At 39.1% G+C, this 27,837-nt stretch overlaps 2 protein-coding genes across 2 annotated transcripts; one reads left to right on the top strand and one right to left on the bottom strand.

The window, feature by feature from the left end:
• Nucleotides 1-7,185: 7,185 nt before the first annotated feature.
• LOC140151786 (carboxypeptidase A2-like) lies at nucleotides 7,186-21,268 on the top strand. The gene is made up of 7 exons (XM_072174123.1): nucleotides 7,186-7,244; nucleotides 14,976-15,741; nucleotides 16,043-16,144; nucleotides 18,646-18,818; nucleotides 19,543-19,638; nucleotides 20,103-20,201; nucleotides 20,876-21,268. Exons 2-7 carry the CDS (start codon nucleotides 15,030-15,032, stop codon nucleotides 21,056-21,058), a joined length of 1,365 nt encoding a protein of 454 aa, XP_072030224.1. The 5' UTR covers nucleotides 7,186-7,244; nucleotides 14,976-15,029; the 3' UTR covers nucleotides 21,059-21,268.
• On the bottom strand, nucleotides 10,402-10,845 carry LOC140151747 (uncharacterized). Its single transcript, XM_072174084.1, has one exon. The coding sequence runs from the start codon at nucleotides 10,843-10,845 to the stop codon at nucleotides 10,402-10,404; it is 444 nt and encodes a 147-aa protein (XP_072030185.1).
• Nucleotides 21,269-27,837: the final 6,569 nt, after the last annotated feature.

The raw sequence follows: 27,837 nt of genomic DNA, 5'->3' as shown, positions 1-27,837 counted from the left end.
AAAGATAACAAACTGTAATTTATTTGTAATTTTTTTCCAATTGTTTTCAAATTAACTGTGAATGATCCTAGCATTTCAGAATAATATGTCCAGTGGAAAACATTGGAAAAGAAATAAAAATAAAAATTAAAAAAAAAAATCGGAGTAACTCCGCGAAAATCGGAGTAGTTGGCAGGTATGCAATAAAGCTCAGGGAAAAATAATAATATTGCTTCCATGCAACATCCAGGCAGTGTTGCCGTCATATTGTCTGTTTTGTTTACGCTATTGGCTGTTGCCGGCATTGAATCGATGTCGTCCACCATCGTCTGGGTCTCATCCAAATCAGCTGAGTGCAAGAAGGTCTTAAGTGCACAAAGCACTCAGCTGATGCAAATGTCCTTGTAGTTTTTAAGTAACAGATTCAGTAACACCATAGTAGTGATTAGTTAAGACCTCCTGCAACGGTTCTTACAACCAGGCCGTTGCAACTCTGTGTATTACCCTGCACTGACATGGCGTCCAATGGCGTCGCCGGGGCGGGGCCATATTGGAAAAGTAAAGAAAAATGCTGCTGCCACCACGATAGTACTAAAAGCTACCTAAAAAAATATGCGTAGTGCTGTGGAGACTTATGCTAATTAAAGAAAAATGCTGCTGCCACCTACGTCCACATGTTCCAAATGTGACGTCGTCGCTGACCTCACGTCGACGAACGGAGTTTCAAGTCCATCGCACTACGTGCTCTATATACTTAGTCCATGTTACAACTATGGTTCCAGGTCTTGCATTATATGCAGAAAATGGTACCAACTTAATAATCCACATAAAAACTAGGAAATCATGCTTTCCATGTACAGCAGGTTTTTTTTACAATTGACTTACTCACCAATGTCTTTTGTGACCAAACTTGTTTAAGTCCTTCTGTAAGAATATCCATTCCAAATATGAATTTGTTCCAAGTATGGGTATTTACACCAATTTTGCGATAAAAAATAGAAAATAAAAAGCCCCTCTTCCTCCTTTTTTTTGGAAAACCCGGATGTGCAACATGCTTTTTATTTTACTTGGCCTATAAATAATATCAGGCCCCTGACAGTAAATTTCGCTGATCCCCATGTTCTTTTCCATCCCAGCACGATCTAACCAGCGATTCCCGCTGTTGTTTTGGTTCCACGCCAGCACCCCGGTACACGCATGGAGGCCGCCATCTTGGAAAAAGGGGGTGCTGGCGAACGTCGACTCGACGGTTGCCAGCACCCCTGAACGCACCCAGCACCATGACTACGCGTAACAGTACGCGTTCCCGACTGTCAATCATCGGGGTCAATCAAGCTGACATGGAACTCTCCAGATGGTAAAACAGTGAACCAGATTGACCACACCTTGGTTAACAGAAAATGGAGAAACTCATTGAAAGATGTTAAAGTATACAGAGGGGCTGATGTTGGAGGTGACCACAACCTTGCTATCACAACCGTCCGCTTATCTCTGGCAGTCCTGAAACAACAGAAGAAGCAGCTGAAGTTCAACTCCTCAAACCTGTCAAACAGAGACATACTTGCAAGCTTCAATGCTACAATTGGCGGCAAATTCATCATCCTTGCTGAATTGGAAGATACATCCGATATTAACGAAGAGTGGGCCAACTTCACTGATACTGTGAACTCAGCAGCAAGAGAACATCTCGGATACAGGAAAGGGAAGCAAGAAGAGTGGATTTCCTCTGAATCTAGGGATTTGATATCAAGGAGAGAGCCAAACCATCACTTGGCAGTGACTAACGGGAGCTCAATAGGCAGACAAGAGCAAGCCTAAGGAATGATAAGAAAGCATGGTACAGTAAGATTGCTGATGATCTTGAGTCTGCTGCCAGAAGTAACAACAAGAGAGAAGTATACCAAATGAAAAACATCTTAATTGGAAAAACCTCCAGGAGAGCATCTCAGATAAGAGATGTCAATGGCAACATCATCAAGGATGAAGCTGCACGACTTCAGAGATGCTGAGTACTTCAAAGGTCTTCTCAATGCTGATGAACCTGAGGAAACCATAGATTTCTCTGTCTTCACCCAAGCAGAAGAACTAAACATCAATATGGATCCACCAGTTAGGGAAGAGGTTGATAAAGCCCTTGGTCTTTTAAAACGAAACAAAGCCCCAGGAGTAGACAATATCACTCCCGAAATCCTAAAGGATGGCGGAGATGTCATCAGAGAATGGTTGCTCCGTATTTGCCAGCATGTATATAAGAACGAGGTTACACCAGCATAATACTACCCTTGCCAAAGAAGGGAGACCTCTCCTACTGTAGTAACAACCGAGGCATCACCCTCATTGACATCGCCGGAAAAGTGTTTTGAACCATTCTACTCCAGAGAAAGATGAAGTGGACCTGAGCAAATCAATCTTTATTGCTCTTCCCAAGAAACCTGGCGCTGTGGATTGTGAACAACACCGTACAATTAGCTTTATGAGCCATGTTACAAAGATAATTCTAAGAATCCTGTTACTGCGTGCAAGAAGTAGAATAAAACCTGAGATTGGTAAAGAGCAGTTCGGCTTTGTAGAAGATGCTGGTACCAGGAATGCGATTTATGTCTTGAGAATGATAACAGAGAGAGCGGTAGAGATGCAGAAGGATGTTTTCATGTGTTTCATTGACTACTCAAAAGCCTTTGACAAGGTGAGACATGATCAGCTTTTTGAAGATCTTGGCAGGCTAGACCTGCATGGAAAGGATCTACGACTGTTGCAGAACCTTTATTGGAACCAAACAGCGTGCATAAGGGTGGATGGAGATTGTAGTGAATATACAAGCATTAAGAGAGGAGTCAGACAGAGATGTGTGATGTCACCAGATCTCTTTAATTATTACAGTGAGCTGATTCTAAGGGAGCTAGAAAAGGAAAATGGTCTCAGTATAGGTGGACATAACATCACGAACATAAGATATGCAGATGACACTGTCCTATTAGATGAGACTGAGGAGGATCTGCAAAGGCTTCTTGATGTGGTGGTTCAGGAAAGTGAGAGGAAAGGTTTATCGTTAAATTGCAAGAAGACAGAATGTATGGTGGTATCAAAGACTGAAAGCCCAACATGCATATTGAAGGTGAAAGATCAAAGAATTAAGCAAGTTTCCTCCTTCAACTACCTTGGCAGTCTAATCACAGAAGATGCCAGATGTATTAAGGAGATTAAGAGAAGGATTGCACTGGCTAAGTCTGCGTTCTCAAAATTAGACAAGATCCTAAAAACAGTGCCCTCAGTATAGAGACCAGAATTCGGGTACTCAACTGCTATGTCGTCCCTGTATTAATGTATGGAAGTGAAGCATGGTCAATAACAACAGACATTAAAAGAAGATTGGAGAGCTGCGAGATGTGGTTCCTTAGAAGAATGATGAAGATCCCGTGGACTGATAAAGTGTCTAATGACGATGTCCTAAGTAGAGCAAATGTGAACAGGAAGCTGTTACTTGAAATCAGAGTTAAGCAGCTCAAATTCCTTGGTCATATCCTCAGAAAGGATGGTTTCGAGAACCTAGTATTGACAGGAAGAATAGAAGGAACAAGGAGCAGAGGCAGGAAGAGAGTGATGTGGTTATCAAATCTGAAAGACTGGCTAAAAGAAAGGGGAGCTGAACATAAAGCGACAGAGCTTCTGGAGATGGCTTATAACAGAGAATTGTGGCACGACTTGTTCGAGCATATCTCTAACACGCAATGCATCAGCATGCGAGGGCATCCGTGAGCAAATTTGTGGCTAGTGTTTCTCGAGCAAGGCACGACATGATCGCCAACGTCTTAGGATATGGCACCTAGAGAGAGAGAGAGAGAGGACCTGAAAATGAGAGACAACCAAGCAGGCTTCAGAAAGGGCCGTTCTTGTCAAGACCAAATTTTCAGCCTAAACTAGATCATTGAGAAGTGTTTGGACCAACAGCTACCCTGCCTCATTAATTTCATTGACTTCAAGGCTGCGTTTGACTCAGTGCACAGGCCCTCCCTGTGGCAAATTCTCCGCATCTATGGAATACCTCCCAAGATAATTAACATCATAAGGAGTTCATATCGGGATGTCCACAACATGTGCAGTGAAAGCAGAAGGAACCCTTTCTAGCTGGTTCAAGATCATCACCGGAGTCAAACAGGGTGACATCTGGTCTCCATTACTCTTTGGCTTAGCCATTGACTTCATCATGAAGAGGGCTGTTGACGAAAACAACAGAGGATTAATCCTATTGCCAAGGAGGAGTTCAAGATATCCAGAAGAAAAGTTAAAAATTAGCTGATCTGGATTATGCTGATGATATAGCTCTCCTTGAAGAGACTGATGTCAAGATGGCAGAGACAACAGAAGCCATCCGTGTTACTGCCGGTAAACTAGGACTCCAGATGAGCTATAAGAAGACAGAGATCATGTTCATCAGCCGATCCAATGTTACAAAACCAGCTGTCCACCTAGGCAATGAAGGTCTCATCAAAGTAGTTGACCATTTCAAGTACCTTGGTGCCTACTACAGTGCTGACGGGTCTAATGTCAAAGAACTGAACAACAGAATTGGTTAAGCCACAGGAGCCTTCAGAGAGCTGGACAAGGTGTGGAAGGATCGTAACATCAACCTGGAGACCAAGCTGAAGTTCTACAATGCTTGTGTACTCTCCACACTCCTTTATGCCGCTGAGTGCTGGACACTCAGAGAGAGGGACGAGGCTAGACTTGATGCCTTTGACATGCGCTGCCAATGCAAAATTCTTTGAGTGATATGGTCACAACATATCAAATAGCTGTATTCGATCCAAGACCAAACAGCCCCAACTCACATCAATTATCAGAAAGCGCCGCCTACAGTGGTTTGGCCATCTACAACGAATGGATGAAGACCGCACCCCCAAGAGGCTCTATCTTTGGAAGCCAACCCATGGGAAACGCAAACCTGGTCGTCCAAAGACATCATGGAGAGACGTCATGCCCACAGAGACATCTCAAGGCTGGACCTAGGGTGGACTGTAAAGGAGGCTGAGGTTGCAGCTTTGGACTGTAGGACTTGGAAGCATCTCTTGAGCCAGGCAGCATGTGCAGAAATGCACGAAGCTGACTGGTAGGTAGGTAGTCTCATTATGATAGCAGCTTTTTTTAATGGAACTGCTATCAAAATCCCTCTAAAATTCCATGTGCGATTGTCTTATCACCATAAAAAATCATATATTTGGGTCAAGTGAAGTATAGAAAACATATTTATGTAGGTTTCCTTGACCAGCCTGTTCTTTTAAATTTCTATGTAAAATATGTATTGAGTTCTAGGCGAATTTGGTTGACTAGCAAATGTGTTAACTAAGGTTTGCCTGGCATACCTAAATATTGGCCTGGATAGCGGGATTGTTGGTCGATTTGATGTATTGAATAAATTAAGTTCATGGATGCGCTAAAAATATTATTAAAAGTATTAAAAACAGCTGTTCCACATTTGATAAAAAAATGCACTGTAGCAGGCTTGGAATTTAAGTCTAACTTTGGATGCAGCAAGCTGTGATTTTTACGGGAAAATTTATTACTTGAACGCAGAGGGCGCGATGCAGGGCCCGGTAGAAGTCGTGGTAGTGTTCCAGGCCTACGCGATGGCAGGGCATGGCGGCTTCCATAGTTTTATTACTTTTATCATAGAGTGACACTTCCCAATCTATTCTTCCCTGATATAAATATAAATCCACAAACATGACAAAGTATTGAAAGTAAACATGACAAAATTAAACATTGTACATGTCTTCTTCTTCTTCTTCCAAATTAGTGTCAACTTCATAGATGAAGGCTCAGACACGGAGAGTGTGCGGCGTGCTTATTTAGTCTAACTTGTTTAGAGCTTCCTTAAATGGTGATGGTGCTTTGACGACTGCTTCGGGTAGAAAATTCCATTCCCGGATCATGGTAAGCATGTAAGACTGATAATAATATTTATTTAGTATGAGTGTTTCGGGCTAGATGACCATCAGCATTACTGAGTCAATAAACTCTAAAGGAACCATTATTTAAACGCACAGAAAGAAACTGGAGTGTATCAACACCATCCGTGAATACCACCTGGGAGGAAACCATGCAGCTCTCATCAGTCAATGAATATCCTTACCTGGGCCTCACATTAACATCAAACCTTTCCTGGCAAGCGCATATATATCGAACGCCACCAAAAAGGCAAATAAGATCTTAGGCCTGCTCAGACGCAACCTCAGAGGCTGTCCACAAAAACTCCGGCAGCAAGCCTACATCTCTCTCGTCCGCCCTCATCTAGAGTACACCAGCACAGTATGGAATCCTCACACCAAAAAAGACACCGACAGACTTGAAATGGTTCAACGCCGTGCTGCAAGATTCGTCCTTTCAAGATGCCATCATCGGGACAGCGTGTCATCTATGCTCCACGAACTGCAGTGGGATTCCCTTGAGAACCGGCGCAAATCAGCATGCCTTATTCTGATGTTCAAAATCGTCACCAAGTCTGTGGCCATCAATGCAGATCACATCCTTATCCAGATGCCATCATCAAACACCAGGTACTACCACCCTAACAAATTCCAGATCATTCCTGCTCGTATTCAACTCTACCAGTACGCCTTCTTCCCCAGAACAATCACCTGGTGGAATGCCCTCCCCGCTTCAATTCTGACCTCTCCGTCAGTAGAGGCCTTCAGGGGAGCTGTCTCAAATGCCATGTACAGGCATGTTCACTTTTTACTCGCACGACCACGACGACTGTCAACTTCAACTTGTAAATAAAGCACCTAGCACATTGGACTTTGCACCGTGCATGAGCATGACCAGTTTCCTTGACACTACATCCTTACTTATGGATCCTGTCGAGTATCGTCGTAGAAGTAGAAGTATGTACCTTCTGAATATAAAAAGGAAACATTTAAAAAGTTTTACCTTGCTGCACTAAACATGCTGAACTTCTGTGGATTTGTGGAGCCAGCTGTTTTAATGTCAGCCGTGTGTAAAATCACTTCCACTATCTATGACCTTACTTATATTTTACATTTTTTGGAGAACATTAAAACTTTTAAACTCAAAGAATTGGTTTATTTTACAACTTAAATATATAATAGGAAGTTAAATTATTATTTTTAAAAATGAAAGGGATATAATATTCTTAAACATTGAATTCCATATCTATAAAAATTAAAAATAAACCGAAAGAGGTAATAACAAAGTGAAGGAATGTCAACCCAATGTAAAATCCAGCGAATTACTGGTGAAAGAAGTAGGTAAGCTTAAACTTCTTCTTCTTCTTAATGCTTGTGCAGTCCTCGTATAGATGAGTAAACGCGCTGCGCGGCTGGTCATACGTGGTACAACTCTCAACTCTGATAAATCTTATGTTTTTGTTTCAAGCAAATGTAGCAAACTCATTTGTATCAATATCTTGATCCTGTCCAATGTGTTCAATACATGATATCATGATGATAGAAAGCCTGAAACTTCTTCTTCTTCTTCTTCCTTATAAGTGCCTCCCTCATATGTATGAGTATTGTCGCACTGCGTACAGACAAGCTGTACTTATTTTTTACTCTGGAACCTAGAGTAGATGAGTGTATTTTGAAGTACAGTCAACATGACGGGATGATCCCCTGCTCTTTTCGAATAGCCTCAGACGTTCTTTAACGTGCACACTACATTAATGTGAGAAAATATGCATGTACACGGGACCGACAGCTTAAAGTGCCCTCCGAAGCACTAAGCAAGTAGAGTGAAGTGTCTTGCTCAAGGACACAAAGAGCCAGACCTGGGATTCGAACCCTTGACCCTTGGGTTCACAGTCCTATGCCTTAACCGCTAGGCCACGCTCTCCTCTAAAAGGTCTAAAGTTTTTTTTTTTAAACTTCCGTGGTCCGGGTACGCGCTGGTGAATTGCGATCGCGTAGAAGTGACAAGGTCGCCTACTACGCGCCGCGCCGAAGACCAATGGGTCAGCCGGCTTGTTGTCAAGTGCACAGTCAGTCAGCGTGATTGTTTATTGCTTTTGCGTTTACGCTCGTGTACGCGATACGCACAGGCACGACCACGGAAGTTTTAAAAAAATTTTTATAAATTATAAAATTCTGTCATATCCCATATTAGAATTAGACATCGTGTCACAAAAAGAGCAATTGATGGAGTTTTCTTTCGAATGTTTCCTGAGTGAGTTGTCTTTAGAACTAAGTAGCTTCAAATTTGCCAGGCCATGATAGTTAGGCTAATGAAAGTTGATCCCCAGTTTCCCGTTACATAGTTTTTCATGACTGGGTAGGTGACTGTTTCATTATTCATTATTCATTATTTTCAAACTTTCGTTATCGGTGCAAAGTTAATTACGGAATGCTATGTTTTGAGGCCCAAATAAAATAATAAAGTATAGTTAGTAATGACCATGCTTCACTTCAAAACAAATTTTAATTAAGCACATCTTCTTTGGAATCTTCAAATTAACCTATAGGTTGTGCAACATATGAAAGCACCAGAAGTCCATGATAGTCTTTGGAGAACCACTTTTCCATATAAATACACGGTGTCTGTGTGTTCTATTGCACACTACTTTTTACAAACCAAACTTACTCTCCACTAGCACATCTTTGGAAGCAATATTTATACGGAAATTAGTTTGTCTACTTGCACAAACTGGAGGTTGCTGGTAAAAATCATCACAGGGTGCACGTGTTAATAATAAAACAACCATGCAAGAAATTGACAAATAAATCATTTTATTTATAAGTTTATTTTATTAAATACATAAATATTTGTAAGAAAAGCAGAATAAATTTGACTTCAAATTTTGTTTATTTTATTTATTTTGATGTTGTCTATATATAGCGCGCTACATAGTGCACGGTAGAAATGCTTTCATATTTGTTCATACGCTGGTTCCCGCGAACTTTGTGTTCGGTCTATCCATTTAGTGGTAGGAGAAACTTAGATGCAGGTGTGATGTGCCCTGAATAATTTAATTTGATTATTTATCTTTGTTTACAAAGTTACATGAGTGATGACATTTTGGGGGAATTCCCCTCTCAAATTGAGCAAAACAAGTTGAATCATATCTAATTTGGAATATTTGGAAACCCCCCTTCAGATTGTAAAGAGATGACATCATATATGGGATTCCCCTCAGGAAGTGATGTAATGGGATTTCCCCTCAGGAAGTGATGTCATGTGAAAGGTTTATGTTATAATTAAGACTTTGGAATTTCCCAGATTGAGCATAATGTGAAGGTAGTAAATGGCCCATAATAGAATGGGGTTTTTCCCTTGCTTGATATATAAGAAAATGTAAACACAATTATTGTCACAGTTGATAGTGTTGATCTGGGCTAGCTAGCTAATATGCTTACAGTCCAATTCCTTCAAAGAAAGGAAATTGCAAACCAGAAATATTTTATGTAGTCAAAGCACTACTATTTGCCAGTGTTGTCGGAGAAGATCTAGAATGCGTCAAAGAACGTACTTCTTCCAAGAAAGGAAATATATTCTTCTGTCGACTTGCTGAAGTCTGGTATTCTGATTCAACGCAACTGTCAAAATAAGTGGGGACAACTGCATCGCAGTCCTGCTTCCTGAAGATATTGTGTGAAAGGTGGAAATAGCACCAAGTTTGGAGAAAGCAGCGCAAGGAGTTTAATATTGGAGAACGGCGCAAGGAGTAAAGTGATTTGGAGAACTGCGCAAAGAGTTACGAATGTGTTTGGAGAACACGCTTAATGATTTATCAATGCAAGTGTACAAAGGACGTCGCTGATTTTCTTAGGACAAGTGAATAAGGATATATTACAACAGTCGTCCAGAACATTGCAAGAACTTTATGATCACCAAGAAGAAGAATGCTGGCTAAGTACTAATTAGTTAAAGAGTGATTATATTTGATTATTGTGTATGTGTATTTGTTGTCATTATATTGTACCAAACAAAACTTGCTTTCAATTAAAGACTTAGATTTTGTTAGCTTAAACAGTGTATTTGTGTTGTGCATTCGTGTGAGTTCGGGTAAAAGGTGATTTTGGCCTTGAGTCAAATACGACTCGTAACACAGGGAATTCCTAGTCTCCAGTAAATGCGCCCTACGATATCGCCATTTTACCACGTAGTTTAACCCAGCGTTTGCAAAGACTATTCGGGCCGGTCAGGGTCGGCGTAAAAGTGCTTAAAATACGTGTCGGACGTGAAAGATGACATTAAAACTATCCTTTTTTCTTAAAAACTTGAAAAATGTGAAATAATGAAATAATGGAAAATAATGAAATATTTGATCGGCATTTTTTTCTGACCGGAGTCGGGTAACGGGAAACTGGGAGTCAACTTTCATTAGCCTTATAGTACATTTAGCTGTAGTGTAGTGGATCAAAGCTATCATTTTTACACTTACACTTACACTTAAGGTATGATGGGAATAATTTAGGCATCAGCCTTTTTGACCCCATATCCATTTTCGCTCTTGCACCAAAACTTATCAAGCTGAGTCTTGAATTGGTTTGTTGTCTTGGCTTCTACTACTGTTTCTGGGAGGTTGTTCCACTCTGAAATTGCTCGGATTGAGAAGAAATTCTTCCTGCAGTTGAGGCCCTTCTTAAGTGCTGATGACTTGTACAACTTGTAATTGTGTCCTCTTCCTCTATGCCTCTGGGTATTCAAGGTGAAGAGCTTCGTTGATGTAATCCCTTCCAGTCCTTTCATGATCTTGAATGTTTCAATTAGATCTCCTCTTAATCTCCTTTGCTCCAAACTGTACAGCTTCATCTCCTGTAGTCTTTCTGGGTAGCTCAGATGTCTAATACTAGGGATGAGTTTTGTGGCTCTCCTTTTGAGTTCCAGCAGGTGCTGTCTATGTGTACCGTACATATGTGTTTAATGTGCATTCACATACATGCATAGACGTCGGTGTACGAAGAAATCTTTGCTCCATAAATGATTGCAAATTACACAAATTTGTAATCATTTTTCACCACAAAATTGGCGCCTGGGGTATATATCAAATTACATTTATTTTTAAAATTATTATTATGTTGCGTAAATTTTACCCACCCTGAATATTGTCTTTGACACATCCTTGTAGACTTCCTTAAAAGTTACCGTGTCCCATTTGCCAATCATTTTGCCATACTGTGAGTGTATCCAGGTCAGCTTGCAGTTTGCTAGCATCCTCTGGTCCAGCTACTGACCTATACAGTATACAATCATCAGCAAAGAGGCGCACTTGCGATGATAGGTTGGTTGGCAAATCGTTTTCATGAACATCAGAAACATTAACGGCCCAGTAAATGTGCCTTGAGACATGCTCAAATCCACATTCACCCAGTCTGAAATGACTACTCTCTGTTTCCTTTTTGTGAGGAATGACTTAATCCATTTGTGAGTAAAACCCCTAATGCCATATATATCTGTTTAATTTCATGAGAAGCCTGTTATGCGGGACCTTATCAAAGGCCTTTGTGAAGTCCATTATCACCATATCTGTCTGAGTTCTATTATCCAGCTCTAAAGCGACATCTTGGATTGTTCTTATCAATTGGGTTTCACATGAGTGTCCTCTGCAAAACCCATGCTGTTGTGGACATAATATGTTGAAGCTGTCTACGTCTTACGTCTATCCTTGTCGGTAGGAATCTCTTCATCAGAAGCAACATCACCAACTTTGATAAGCGTGCTTGAGTGGACGGGCTGCATTACTAAGTGAGATATTATGTTAGAGTGGAGTATGTGTTCCAAGGTCTTACTACAGACCATAGTTAAGTTTACTGAGCGATAATTCTCTGCCTTGGTACGGTTACCTTTTTTAAATATAGGTGTAATATTATTGGCACAAAGCCAGTCCTGTGGTACAATGCCAGTATCCAAAGATTTTTGGAAAACAATTGAGAGTGCTGGTGCTATTTCATTGACAGCTACCTTAACCCTAACCCAACTAGGTCTCACTAAAGCTCACTATTAAAACCACTCTGCGTGCATGCATTCCACGTGACTTGATGACGCAATCAGCACAAGTCATTTATACCCAGGGAATCGTTGGCCGGGCCAACGCCACCTGTGTGGCTACATGCTGGGGATCTTCTGCGTGGCATGCGAGGGGTCCCAGGCTCGAATCCCGGGGTGCCAAGTGACTTTTCTCCTCATCTTCCCTCCTTTTTCGTTTCTTCTTTCCCTTCCGATAGCAAAAAAACCACGGGTAGGGTTAGGGTTAATATGCATGTTTTTCCTAGATTTAGGTCTCCTTAACCCTAACCCAACTAGGTCTCACTAAAGCTCACTATTAAAACCACTCTGCGTGCATGCATTCCACGGGGTGCCAAGTGACTTTTCTCCTCATCTTCCCTCCTTTTTCGTTTCTTCTTTCCCTTCCGATAGCAAAAAAAACACGGGTAGGGTTAGGGTTTAGCACCCGGGTGAGATATCATCTGGTCCTGATGCTTTGTTGGGATTCAACTGCGAGGGCAACTTAATCACTCCTTCAACGTGTTTATTTATTTATTTATTTATAACATTTGGCAAAAAGCACAGGCAATACCCAATAGTGCTCAAAGAGCACTAAATTAAAGGGAAGCCCTACATACAAAGCGAACAAAAATAAACTGAAAAGCAAAAACAAGATAAAAAAGACAACTATTGGAGGGCTTTAACTGCAGCCTTGAAAGCGGACAAGGTGGGACAACAGACAACATTTTCTGGTAGCTCATTCCATAATTATTCCACATGTATTTGGATGTTAGGCATGGAGGGTATATCACTCTCTGGTTCAACCTGCATTTCAACTCTTTCTTGAGTACATGTAAATTGTGACTGGTATTGCATAATAACTCTGCTTTTTGTACATTGTCAGTGACCATCTCACCATTGTGTTTCAAGGCAGGGATCCAGGATGATTCTTTTTTCAGAGATTTTATGAAGCTCCAGAATTGTTTGGTGGATTCTAAACATTTGTCTCTTATATAACTCCGGTATGCAGTTCTTGTTATGTGATTGATTTTCTTTCTTAGATTGCAGAAATTTTCCCAATCTTCTTTATTACTTTTCTTTGTTTTGTTGAATGCTCTCTGTTTTTGCCCAGGTGTAGGTGTTTAATGTTGTGGTTGTGTGTTGTTCCTTTTTCGCACAAACTTAGATGGAACATGGGTATTAACTGCTTTGTGCACTCTATCTTTAAGCTCGTTCCACAAGTCCTCCGCAGATACGCTCTTCAGGTCTTTGATCCCGAAGTCTTTGCTGATATCCTGGATATCTGCTTTCCAGACTTGTTTCATTCGCCTTGTGAAAGAGGTATACTTTCCTTGGTTTCTGTTTTGTGTTCACTGGTTTTGTGTTTACTGTGAGAGATGGAATACCATCATGGTCACTCATACCTGGGATGGTGCTTGACTTAGTAACCAAGGAGGGATTGCTGGTGAAAAACAGGTCTAATGTGTTTTCACCTCTTGTTTTTTCCCTTACAATCTGTTCTAAACCAAAGTCATTTGCAATCCCTACTAAATCTCTACATAACGAGGCCTTCGGACTTCCAGGTTTAATTGATTGGGAGTCCCAAATAATATAACCCAAGTTGAAGTACCCTGCCAGCCAGATGTTACTATGCTTGGCAGGGTCTTAGGGCAGGATTTTAAGGTTTGGGTGTGGTGTGTAAATTAAAAAAAACTGGGTGTGTAAATTTAAGATTTGTGTAGGCCATGTGGGCAAAAACTGAGTGTGTATTTACAAATTTGGGTACACGTGTAAAACACTCCCTACACGGCTGGCTGCCTAAGCCCTATTGATTTTAACTAATGAGTCTTCGAGTTTACTCAGGTATTCATGCTCAGAGTCAGGTGTGCAGTAGAAAGCACCTATTGGCATGGATTGGGCATCAACAATTATAATTTCAATCCATCTCACTGTCATTGTCCAACGCAAATCTCTGGGCACATATTGTGTCTTTCTTAGCAGCTATTAATACTCCCCCGTATGCTTTACTTTTCTTATTTAGTGGTCTATCTTTGCAACAGACTATGTAGTCACTGGGGAAAATTTCACTGTTACCAACTGAGTTATCTATCCAAGTCTCGGTGCCGATAACAATGTCTGGTTCATTCATTTCAATGCATGTGGCAAGCTCCGTTTTACCTCTGATGCTTTGAAAGTTAATGTCCAGACACTTCATACCGTCACCGAAACTTCCACCAATAGATTGTTTATTCAAAATTGTGTGTGTCTCTTCTGCACCTTCTCCTTCCCAGGCTTGGATGTTACTCTCCCAGTTGTGTTTCCTTTTGGAATGCTTACACTTGGGGACTTGGTTACCTTGTCAAGCTTACACTCATTACTAGGTTTTATATCAGAACCCCTTTTTTTTTTGGGGTGGGGGGGGTGGGGTAGCTATTGGAGAATTTGGTGGTTTGTCATCAATGTCAACTGAGCTTAGGCTATTAAAGCTATTCATAAGATCAATAGAACCAGATATAAAAAGGCTTGTTGCAAAACTTGGCAACCCACACCGATAACATATCCATGATACCCCACTATTCTGCTCAATAACATCAAAAACGGTGGTGCTCATGCACATACAATCAGTGTGGTACCAGTTGTCGCACTGATCGCAGCAAATGGTGCGTTCACCCCAAAGACATGCGAAGTTGCAAATTTGACACAGGATTTTCGGTTCTGAGAAGTTACCTGACACAGGGCCTGGGTTGGGTTGGCAATTGCCAGCTGAACCACTACAAGTACACATACAATAGTACCATTTTGTTTCCACTATTATTACTATACATTACATGCAAATATATTTTTCTTTCTATGTAAGAATTTTAAGAGTTGAGTCCCTGATGGGTATGAAATTCAGTTCTTTTTTGCATTTTTAATTCCCATATGACATATGGGGTTATTTGGGACACCTTTGATGACTAGACACAAGCATAGAAACCCCCCAACCAAGACCCTGATATTTACTTGTAACACTGTTTTATACACTGACCTCTTGTTTCTGACAATTTTATTTTCTGCAGGAGAACAAAGCTTGCAAATTGATCATCAGTCAACATGGAGTCATCATAGATAAAATGGCATGGACAGCAGACATTATGAGAGGTCAAAATACCCTGTGCCAAAGACAGATTAGAACTGGAATGGCTCTCTTGTATCAAGGGATCCAAATTATGATAATAGTATTAACAAGTGTGTGTCTTCTAAGTCCTCTCTGTGTCCATGCTGGTGACGTCAATCCTCGTCAAGAGCTGTACACTCCAAACTATCAAATATATCACAATGTCTCCTACATTGGTCAACATCTAAGATATATTGCTGCAAAATTTCCAAGCTATATACGTCTAGATGAAGCATATTATTCCCGAAATAAAATCCCACAGTACCTTATACAAGTGACTAATTTTACTAATTATCCACCAAGTGGCAGCTTCAAAACATCTGATACAAAAGCAAAAGTACTACTATCGTTTGGTGAACATGCGCGGGAGTTCTTCCCAGTTGAGAGTGTATTTCACTTACTGAACAACATCACTAGTGGGTTACATAGTCCCAAGGATAGTTATTCGAGAGCTTTCACAAAGAGAGTGCTGTCAAGATTAGATTTATATATTATTGTGTTAGCTAATCCAGATGGGAGGCTACACATAGAGAAGACCAAGAATTACTGCTGGAGAGGCACAAGTGTAGGAGTGGATTTAGATAGGAACTTTGACTGGAATTTTGGAGGACCTGGAAGCAAAGCAGATCCTAATGATGAAGAATACAGAGGGCCATACCCTCATTCAGGTGAGTTATGGTGATATTGTATTATTTAGTCCAGATTTGCATTTGTTGAAATGTTTCAGGGCTACATGATTTTGATAGACAAAGTATTCAATGATTGGATTCATCAGATATATCACATCAATGATTACATCATAGATCAAAACTATTAGGACAGTCATCAAGAACTGGGGCAGCCAAATCAGGTTTTGTGTCTAAATTGATATGATGTTACAAAGTCATGCAACCCACTTTAATTGATACTTTGAGTACCACACAGTGACCAATATACTGTTTAAACTTTGTTGTTTGTTTTTTATTACAGAGCCTGAATGCCTTCTGTATCTAGACTTAACGAGTAGACAACATTTTGATGCATTTGTGTCATTTCATTCTGGAATCAGACAGATTTATGTACCTTTTGCAGGTATGTCAAACAAACTCCCTTCCTGATCTGAGTAGTACAAAGAGATTAGAATCAAAGAGTACCAACTCAAAATTACCCTGTATGTAATGCTATGGTATACCATACTACCTGCAAGATTGCCACCTCAGATCCAGGTATGGGATATGTATAATGCTCTGAAAAAACTGAATGTTAAAAAAGCAGCAGGACCTGACGGTCTTCCTGGGAGGTTGATTAGAGAGTTTGCCTGTGAGTTTAGCATCCCAGTAACAGATATATTCAACTCATCTTTAAAAGATGGAATGCGCCCCCAAGTTTGGAAAGATGCCACAATTGCCCCAATTCCAAAGGAAACCACTGCTACAATCTCAAAACTAAGGCCAATCTCATTGACTTCCCTTCTGGCAAAAGTATGTGAGGGGTTTGTTGCAAATTGGGTGCTTGATGATATTTCTAGTGCAATTGACCGCAACCAATATGGTAGTATCAAAGGGTCGTCTACTTCTCATTGTCTAATTGAAATTCTTGATGTTTTCTTCAAAGGTACAGACAAAGGAGGAACTGTAGGAACCCTAGTTGTGACGGACTTCTCCAAGGCATTTGATTGCATCGACCATACTTTAGCTATTCAGAGACTCTACGAGCTTGGTGTCAGAAGCGAGTTACTGCCGTGGATTATAAACTTCCTCACAGCTCGTCGTCAACGGGTGCAGTACCACTCTGCCCTGTCAGAATGGGAAACTCTCTCATGTGGTGTCCCACAGGGCACTAAGCTGGGCCCCATCACATTTCTTGGTGTGATCAACAATGCTTCTGAGGAGTCTCTGACTAAAAGCTTTAAGTATGTCGATGATCTCACCCTTGGAGAGGTCCGTCCTGCTAAACAAGTCAGCCAGATTGGACCCGATGTTCAGGACTTGGATGCTTGGGCAAAAGACCATCATCTCAAGCTCAATCCGAGTAAGTGCAAGGTGATGCAGGTTTGTTTCATGAGGGAACCACCTGTCCCTCCTAGTCTTCACATTGCTGGGATTGAGCTTGAGGTGGTGTCTGAGACTAAGCTCCTGGGACTGACTGTCCAGTCCAATCTTGGCTGGCAGTCTCAGGTTAACAATATGGTATCAAAAAGCAGTCGAAGGTTGTACATGCTCTCACGTCTCAAACGCTTTGGTGTTCCAACTGGTGACCTAGTCTCTGTTTATATTGGTTATGTTCGCCCAACATGTGAGTATGCAGCCCCTGTCTGGCATGGTAGTATTACCAACGACCAGGCACATCAATTAGAGCGCATCCAAAAGAGGGCTTGCCGCATTATCCTTGGTGCTAATTACTCATCCTACACAGATTCCCTTGACCAATTGGAACTCCAAACCTTGAATGATAGAAGACTACATCTCTGTACACAGTTTGCTCAAAAATGTGTCGAATCTGATAGGTACTCAGAATGGTTTCCACACAATATGAGGACCCACAATATGACCCTTAGACAGTGCAATAAGTATCAGGTCCCCAGAACCAAAACAAAAGATATGGGAACAGCTCAATACCCTATCTCACTCATCTACTTAATTAGTGCATCTCATTATGTTCATATTCAGCTGGTGTGTTTTAATGATTTATGACAGCATTTTTATCTTGATGTATTCAATTTGTTCCTTATAATTTGGCTGGTCCAGTTTAAATATGTGCAATATTTTGTTATGTTATTTATTAATTACTACTTTATAAAATTAAATTCTTTTGAGCATCTGTGGTGTGTGGGGTGTGTGTATATGGAGGGCTGATAGTTTGGATGTGGGTGTATGTAAAGTGTGTGTGGAGATATAGGGGTGTGTGAGCTGTATGAGTGTGAGTGTGAGATTTTGCCTCAACAAGTGCAATTAATTTCTTTGAGTAATTTTTGGTGTTTTTATGTATATTTTATATGTGTTTTTTATGTCTTTTAATGTAAACAATGCAAATGTAATATTTCATGTAATTTGGCCTACGGGCCACGAATTTGAAATAAATTTAATCTGAATCTCGGAAAATATCCGCCAGTTTGGTGTGTCGCTAATGGAGGGCAAATATTGTACGCCGGCATTTTTCGGCAAGAGCCTAAAATCGAACAATTATCTACTCATAATATTAAATTACATGCTGGCCAAATGGCTGCTGGTGGTCTTGTAGGTATTAGGTAACTAACAGATCATAGATTCTGGTATAAAGTAACAAACAGGGACTTGCTGTAAAAAGTGACCAAGATCATGCTCACACTCAATACTGGAGTACATCTTTTTTAACCTGTATAGATTTTCAAATTATTGATCATGAGAATAAATGTCCAGTCATAACTCCTACTCCAATATTATGATTGCAATTTAGCTGGATTTCATTATAGTAAGCCTACAAAATGCAATCTAGATGGGATTTACCAAAGTCAATGAAATGTCACTCTGCCTAACTTCAAATTACTTGATTTGAGACCTTAATTTACATAAGGAAACTTGAATTGTGTTTGTATTATTTGTTTATGATTTTAGATTCAAGATCCAAGGAATCTCAAGTAGTACCAGATAATATAGCAGACCAATTGCAGCTAGCAAAGCGTATGGCCAAATCAACACACCAGTCTTTCACATATGGAGTAGGCTATAACCTGAATGACTACCCTGCAGATGGCACCATATATGACTATATGGCTGGGGTTAGGCAGGTAAGAGGGGTTGGTTTGCAGCAGTCTGTCACACTTTATTGCTGATGTAGTATGTGAACCACATAAATAGAATGTTTGAAGGATAAAATGCAAAGGGAAATTGTGAAAACAAAGAAATAAAAGCAACTATCATCTTTAGGCCGCATTGAACTAATTTTTTGGTTTATTAATGAAGTTTTCATAAATTGATAAGAGCATGAGGTTTATTGTCTTTTTGCAATGCAAAATTGACATTGTTAGCAGTTGTAATCATTTTTCAGTGCACTTTTGGATAATGATGAGATGCTTTTGAAGGTTTGGGTAGAATACTATAAAAGCTTGTTTCAAGTGATTTATGTTGCTTAAAATTAACTTTTTATTATCATCATAAACTGCTGTGAGCTTTAAAACCAAAAAGATGTAGTTGAAAATTGAAGATGTGGGTGGGAACAAGACCAACAAATTTGTTTTATACAACCTTTTTATAATTTATCATCATTTAATACATGTTCTTTGAAAATACACACAAGTCTTCCACATATTTCATTAGAAATTGTACCAATGGAAATAACTTATCTTACCACTACTGATGGCATTTTGGAATAAAAATCAATCAAATATTCTTTTTTCTTAGGGAAATTGTGAATTATAATTGAATAACAAATGTGCAATTTCTCAAGATTTACAGTGAAAATTTGTTAGCCAAGTCCTGTAATAGATATTTAATGTGTTTTTCTGTTTACAGATTCCTTATTGCCTAGCAATTGAGATGTGGGGTATTGGTGATGTAGATGGTGCTCAATGCTTTGATCTTTTTAATCCTCCAAATGAACAGTTGCATGTAAGTTTAATACCATTTTGCTACCTTTTTTTCCACAACATGTAATATTTGATGACTTCCGGTAGTGCTTTGGTTTGGGTACAACACAAAGAACTTTGTATAAGCCCTAGAAATGCATGGACCATGCTGACTAGCCCTAAAAATGCATGAAGCACTATCAGTATTTCTGTGAAGAAGAAACCTGTGTTTTTGATTCCCTCTCCAACTGAGATGGAGGGGGAAGGATAAGATAGTTGTGTGCATCTGTGTTTAGGGTGTGTGTTAAACTCTTATATTACTTGCTGAAATCTACATGTATACATGTGCTGAATTCCATGCGGCTGCATCATATTGTACTCTCCTTTCCTATACCAAGCTTAGCTTAGCTTGACAACATTTTGGGCAAATTACATGCTACTATTGAGTGCTCAGCTGTGAACCCAACTACTTATTAAAGGTGCCTGTCATTTTGTATTGAATTACAGATAGCTTTAAAGGAGGTGATGCCATTGTATGAAACTCTTTTTGATAATATCATTCGGTGGAAAGAAAGTGAAGTGCACAAATATTTTCATGAAGTTGAGGTATGTATGCATTACAATTCAAAATTCAAATGTTTCTTGTCCATAAGTTGTTATCCCAAGATGCTTCTCAAATTATTGTAAATGAACAAATAAGGTGAGATGGCCATGCGGTTCAAGTGTTGCACTGTCGGCCGGGAGAATACGATCAGCGCAAGTTTGAGCCTTGGGCTTGCCTTAGGTGAGAATTCTATTCCTCTCCCAAAATGTTCCTATAATATAATATAAGGTTGGGAATCCCGCAATTGTGTTCTGTTCTCTACTCCATACACTGCTTAGCATGTACAGATGTCGGAAGTCACAGAGCTTCAGGAAGAGTCAAACCCTGTGTATGCTAAGTGTCAAAGCTAATTGAGAAAAGAGAAGGGGACCATCCCCAGATTTGATATCTACAATCGATCCTAGGTTCCAGGATCGTGCATAGGTAAACTCTTCGCATAAAGCCTATGTGATAGTACTCAAAATTGAGGTATAGCAATTTTAAGGAAGGTCAGATCAAATTTACATGTTCAGATGTTAAACACATTGCAAGTAGAAGCTCATTTTGAGATGACTTTGCAAATGAATACAAGGTATTGTAAGTGTTCATTTGTAATCTTAGTGCCTTTGTAAAGCTGAACCATTAATAAACAAATTCTTATTAATTTCTTTTCCTTGATCTGTTTTGCTCCTCACAGGAACCAGTATCTGGCCTTTCCTTTGGCTACTTCTTACTCTTCTTAACCTTTGCCCTCTTCATGCTGTTCTTATTTCAACACAAGCTGCCTTACAGTCTGAGACCATACCCAAGGAAACGGGTCGTTAGTCTTCGCTCACTTAGCTCAACATTCACAACGCTTGGTGGAATCAAGATGACATGACAGGAAAAGAACCGGCCACTAGTCCATATCTCATAGTATGCATATGCTAACTATGTCACAATTTAGGATATGTCACAATTTAGGTTTATATAAAACCTAAATTGTGACATATCCTATGTCACAATTTAGGTTTTATATATTGAATGTCCTTAAGTATCAATGCTGGGTACTTACATACATTGTAATATGGCATGGTTGCTGTTGTGATACTATAATGGGCTATTCCAGAAATTAAAGGCACACCCCCTAAAGAAGACATGGGATTCCCAAAAATTTTCACCAAATTTTGCTCTGGGAATTCCCAAAAAAAAAATGACCTTTATGCTCACAACACTAAAGAAGACATGGGAATTCCCAAGAAAAAGACGAATTTTTAGGCTTGGGAATTCCCAAAATTTTTGGCAAAAATTTGCCTGTCTTCTTTAGGGACATTGGGAATTCCCATTTTTTTAAGCATTTTTTTTTTCAAAATGGGAATTCCCATTTGTTTTTGATAAAATTTTGGTTTGGGAATTCCCAAAATTTATGGTAAAATTTACATGTCTTCTTTAGTCCCATTTTTCCCATTTTAGAAGTACAAATTTTCCTCTCAAAGGGGTTGTCATTATTCTGGAAACACTAAAGAAGACATGGGAATTCCCAAGAAAAGGACACCTTTTTAGGAGTGAAAATTTCACCACATCGGCCATTGTTTTATTATTTTCAAAACCCTAAAGAAGACATGGGAATTCCCAAGAAAAATGTCCCCTTTTTAGGAGTGGGAATTACCCCCCCCCCCCCCCCGGTAATTATTCTTAAAATCATAAAGAACTAAAAAGAAGACACATGAATTCACAAGAAAAAGACCCCTAATTTCTTTTTTAGGAGTGGACATTTCGAAAAGGGGATTCTCTAGAATTCCCGAGAAAAAGACCTTTTTCAGGAGTGGGAATTCCCAAGAAACTATTCTTCCACATATCATATAGGGTGGAAAAGTTTGGTTCAAAAAGTACACAGTTTTGTTCTTCTCTGATTTACCACCATCAAAACATCTTGAAACCAATGTGCTAAGAACATTGTAGGCTTTCAAAAAAATCAAACTTGTAATAATGAGTTATGTTGCCTTGCTGCTGAGATACAGCACAGATCCTAGAAATCAGGATCTGTGGATACAGTGTGTTCAAAAATCATACATAATTTTAAAATATTTTATGACTTTCTCAATCAAAACTATGAGCCATTTCCTAATCAAACCTTCTTCATACAAATGGCCATTAAAAGGTATGTAAGATTTGGAATTCCAACCAAATTTAACATGACGTGAGCTCGGTGGGGGGGCACTTCAATTTGAAATGGATATAGGTGTAGGGCTGGCACTTTCGCACTAAGGGGCATTTGGTGAGAGCAAAATGTAAAAAAATATGGGGTCAATGGGTGAGAGCATGATTTTGGGCATTCGGTGAAAGCAAAATTTAAAAAATATGGAGTCATTGGGTGAGAACATGACCTTTTTTTTAAATGGATCTTTGGGTGAGAGCCGAAACAGTGCCACAAAAACCTCAAAATCAAATTTCTAGTTCTAAATGGCTTCAAATCAGTGATAAATGAAAGTTGCTGTTAAAATTGAACTTTGGGTGACAGAACATGTGTTAAGTAAAAAATATGGGGTCTTTGGCTGACAGCGACACTGAAAAAGGGGGTCTTAACAGCTCTACATACGCGTCACCTCCAAAGTTGGAGTGCCCCCGCCCCCCGGGACGTGAGCACATCCCCAACTAGACAGATATCCACATTGACATCAAAATTGCTGGTGTAGACATGATTAGCCTACATAAAATTATCTCATACTATGCAAAAAAAATAGTAATGTGTAGCGTAGGTCATCTCGAGACAATTCTATGTATTATGTAGGCCTAATCCAAAAACAGCCTAATATTTCATGACCATGATGACTAGTTATATTAAATTGCTGGTGAAATCTTACAACGGAACCTCATTATGTAGTTGAAAATTTGATTTTAATAGCTAGTCAGTAAGTATTTTGCAGTATCTCAGTACCAATGAACAGCTTTTTAGTTGTGACTGTCCTTTTTTTAAATAATATCACCATTCACCAATATACTAACCCTAACAACGGCCCTAATCCTAAACATAATCCTAACCGTAACACTGATGCCTAACTCTAACTAAACCATAGACCTAATCCTAAAAACATACTAAATAAACTTTAAAAAAAGTATAGCATAAATAAATAAATTTTGAATTTATAGCATGCCCATGTAACAGTGACATTACCATTATTTTTGAGGCGTGTAAAGGCGGTTAATTTTCAAGTGGGAGTAAAATAGTCCAAAAACTTTAAAGAAATCTTTAAACAATGTGGGACCATATTTCAAAACATTTTGCTGGTTTTTGTAGTAAAATTACCCCTAGAAATGGAGTAAAAATAACCCCTATGATATGTGGTAAAAAATTACACCTATAGAAGCTTATAAAATGATGTAGGGTTTGAAGTTCCCCCACTCTTGGCCTCTCCTGCCCCTCCTGCCATGCAATGAATAAGTTTGATCATGTTAATAGTTGCGGAAGAGCAAACTAATTGGTATCATTTAGAGGCCTGCCACCAATGTCAGACAAATTTAAGCAGTTGCTACTTTCTTGTTTCCAAGCAAGGCAATTAAATAATATTAAGAGGGAGCATGCTCATCTCTTATACTTTCACTTGCCTGATCCTGAGCCTGGTCCCCTCGCTCCCTTTCCAGTCATTTTCTCCATTCCTGCATGCGTAACAACTGGACTTTTGGCCACCTATAGACATTCCTGAATTGTTCAACACATGGTCTTTCTGTCTTGTTGGTGGTCGTCCTAATTGTCTCAAGACATTGAAGTCATTCTATAGGCTTGGAATGGGAGTTGTTCTACGAAGTAGGGGCAATCTAACAATCAAACCATATCAATTGAAACGGAGAAACCTTTTCAACAACAGATTTTTAAACATGTTAAAGGTAAATCACAACAACAACAAAATGGGATGTTTTATTTCAGGCTGATATTTTTTATAATATAAGTGAATAAAAAAATCTTCACCGTCTCATCTTGACACATGTGCTGGGAATTTAATAGAAATCATCTTTATTCAAACAATTCAAATAAATATCATATGGGGTACTGATCATGCGCAAATCGTGAAAAAGTGCAGAATAGAAACTCTGTGGCAGGCTCTGTGGTATCTCATATCGTGTAAATGGTATGCTTAGCCTGAGTCATTTCGGCCTATCTCGAACAAAATCGTGAGTCATATTTTCACATCATTCTGATTGGATTTTGAAAGATCTATAATGGTACAGGGTGTCCCAAAAATAAACAGAACCCTCATTGCGCTCTCTTTTTCCTCCTATTTCTGAAATGTTGATCACAATGATCAAATATATTTTGGTATGTAAAGAAACCTTTAATCGTTAGCTTTAATAAACCAAAAGAATTATGAAGATATGCTCTTTTAAAGAAATGTACCCGGTTTTCACTCGGTACACAGATGAGGTTTGGCTTTGGAGTGGTCTGCAAGATCACCAGACCTCACATATGGAAAGGTTTATCTACCAAAACAATTTTCTTATAGACCATCATGCGCACACTTTCCACCCTGAGCACACATTTTCGTCCAAAAGCTCTCAAGCTAGCAGTGATTGTCTCCACTGCAGTCTTTGATTACACTGCACGGTTGAGTGCATAGCATCGAAGAGCTGTGGAGCTTCTAGCTGAAAAATAGGCCTCTTTGATTTGTTTTTGTCGAAACCTTCAAGTATTCCCTTCATCCAATCAGAATTTTTTTATATCAAACGAAAGCTAACACTTCCCTTCCCCCTTTAAAACACTTTTCATCACTAGGTCAACAGATAGCAAGGCGAATGTGGTAAATCTGTTGAAAACTTCCTATCCAAGCACATTTTTTTACCAAAATGTAGGTTTTAAAAGTCAAAACCTCAAGTGTTTCTTACAATATTTTTCAAATTTTGTGTGTCATTAAAAAAAAAAGCACACTTATTATTGTCCATATACTAGCATCACTAGAATGAGTAATGGCCAATTCTCTTTAAATTGCAAATCTTGTGCAAAAAGTCAAAATTTTTGCCTGGTTTGTCATATGGTTGTAAATTCAATGAACTGTGAATTTGCTAAAAGAGCGCTTACAAATTGATATGCACTGCTTGATTTCTTCCATTGGGGCAGCATCCAAAGCGAGGATCAGTTAGCCTCCAACTCCAAGATCTTCGCAACCATATTACTGCTGCATTCACAAGTATTGGTATGCAATGCAATTGATGTAATGAGGACCAGGGCTGAAACAGGTATTTGTCAAGGAGGCAACCAGGTAGAAGGCAACCAGGTAGAAGGCAGAGTAGACTACTCCGTAGTCCACTTGCCCATTGTGCATACTCTGGATATTGTATTTAAGCTTAAAACTCTGATTTAATTAATGTGTGCACAATTGATAGATTTTCACAACTGATCTTTTCAGTCACCGTACTCCCCTAGACTACCCCGTAGTCCACTTGCCCATTGTGCATACTCTGGATATTGTATTTAAGCTTAAAACTCATTTAATTAATGTGTGCACAATTGATAGATTTTCACATCTGATCAGTCACCCTACTCCCTCTGTTTGTTAGCTTCCCAAGTGGACTACTGACATTGCCTTGCGGTTAAGATTTTTAACACGGGACTCTATGGAGAGTTAGGCCAATTTCTGGCCTAACTAAAAATTGGCCATGCTGTAATGCATCTTTAAATGGATCTGCCTTGTGATTGGTCGCCCATACCTCGCTATGGTTTAAATCGTCTGGGCCCGCGCCATTACCATTAACTACACCGTAATCAACTGTCTGTGGTATTTTTGGCGCTTTTTGTGTTGACGCGAAAGTTAATCTCTCATCAAACATCTAGCGCGTACTTGTGGTTAATGGACTGATAAACAAGTATGCTTGACAGTGTGTTTTAGAGAGCAAAGTCCAGGGGTAAAGTTCTGCTTACAATTCAAAGTTCATAGTCGAAATTTCGGGGTTCGCTATCAATAAACTGGTAGATTCCAAAATCAGAATTGTTCAGTATTAAAGTGAGCCGTTATAATTATGCAAGATAATGTTGCATTCAATTACTTTTATTGTCACTAATCGTCTGATATTTTTAACTCTTTATGACCATTTTACTATTGAATACTTTAATTTTAATAAACATCAGTATAATTTTGAGTTCAACGAAATGGGTTCATCATGACTAATAATAACATATTTTAAATAAAATTCGACTATGGCATAGTCTACGTACTCCCCCTGTCTGCTTCCCAAGTGGACTTTGGATTGCGGTTTACATGCTTAACACGGCTGTCTATGGATGAGATTGTCGGATGTAATGCATCTTTAAATGGATCTGGCTTGTGATTGGTCGCCCAGATCTTGTTATGGTTTAAATCCTCCGGACACCACCAACACAAAGGGCGGTATAGTTGTGTACCATGTAATTATTAAAATAACTATGGTCCACAACTATACCGCCCTTTGTGTTGGCGGGAACATTAAACTCTCAGTAGGTGCATGAGCGCGTCTTGTAATTGCTTACGGTTTAATTGGATTGATAAACAAGTATGATTGACAGTGTGTGGGTTAGGGACTTTACCCGTTCAAAGTCCCGTTTAAAATTCAAAGTACATAGTCGATTTTTAACTTTCGGACTTTCGCGATTAATAAACTGGTAGATTCTAAAATCAGAATTGTTCAGTATTGAAGTGCCAATATAATTATGACATTATGATATGTTACACTTTACTTTTACTGTCACTAATAAATTTATATAAACTTTTTCATAACAATTTTATACTAGTATTTGATGTAATAAATATCAGTATAATTTCGAGTTCAGCTGAATGATTTCATCATGATTAATAATGTGCTTTTATTTATCAAAAATCGACTGTGGCATAGTCTAAGGGCAGAGCAGCACAGTAAACTCACTTCAGAAGAACCAAAGACAACCCAAACAGCCCTTTTCAGAGCTACCTTTTAATCCCAAAAAGAGAAATGACTTATGTTGTAAATAAAAAGAAAGCAATAAACAACAAAAGAAAACAATAAGAAACATAATAAACAAAAGGCATAAATAAACAAAAAAATAAGTAACTGCAAGTATAGCAAAAGAAGTGCTACTCCACATCCATTTTGCCCACAATTCCATAGCCCATAAGCCCACCGGTAAAGCCCATTCCCCAAATAAAGTTGTTATTTTATAAAGTTATCATTGAGTAATGTTTGATATTCATGCATGATACGTGTGCTTCTTTTTAATCTTTGAAGTAGCCAAACCTCCTCCGTGGACAGAGGGGAAAAGGGGTACATTTCTAAAAAAAACAGCATATCTTCAAAAGTTGTGAGCTGATTGATTTTTTTTCAATCTATTAAAGCTAATGATTAAAGGTTTCTTTACAAAAATTTTATTTTTGGGACACCCTGTGCTATAGGTTTTTATTAAAGTGACACCAATTTTTTCACCCCAAAACAATCCCCTTTACTGTGTAAAATGGCTTCGATAAATGACATTTTCTCAGCTCGACTACATTTCCTTAAATGACTGAGATGTAGGTGTAGTCATAGAATATGAGATAAAGTGTGCCTATACATGGACAATATTAACATTTTTAGGTACAATAAATTGCCATTTGTTCTAAATTCTTAAAATTTATATTAATTATATTATTGACCAATTTGGTATTTCTACAAAGCCATATAATTGTTTTCAAAGTGACTCAA

Source organism: Amphiura filiformis, chromosome 5 (assembly GCF_039555335.1).
Source record: "Amphiura filiformis chromosome 5, Afil_fr2py, whole genome shotgun sequence".
NCBI lineage: Eukaryota > Metazoa > Echinodermata > Ophiuroidea > Amphilepidida > Amphiuridae > Amphiura > Amphiura filiformis.
The sequence above is the reverse complement of the archived record's forward strand: the minus strand, read 5'-3'. Positions and strand labels throughout refer to the sequence as shown.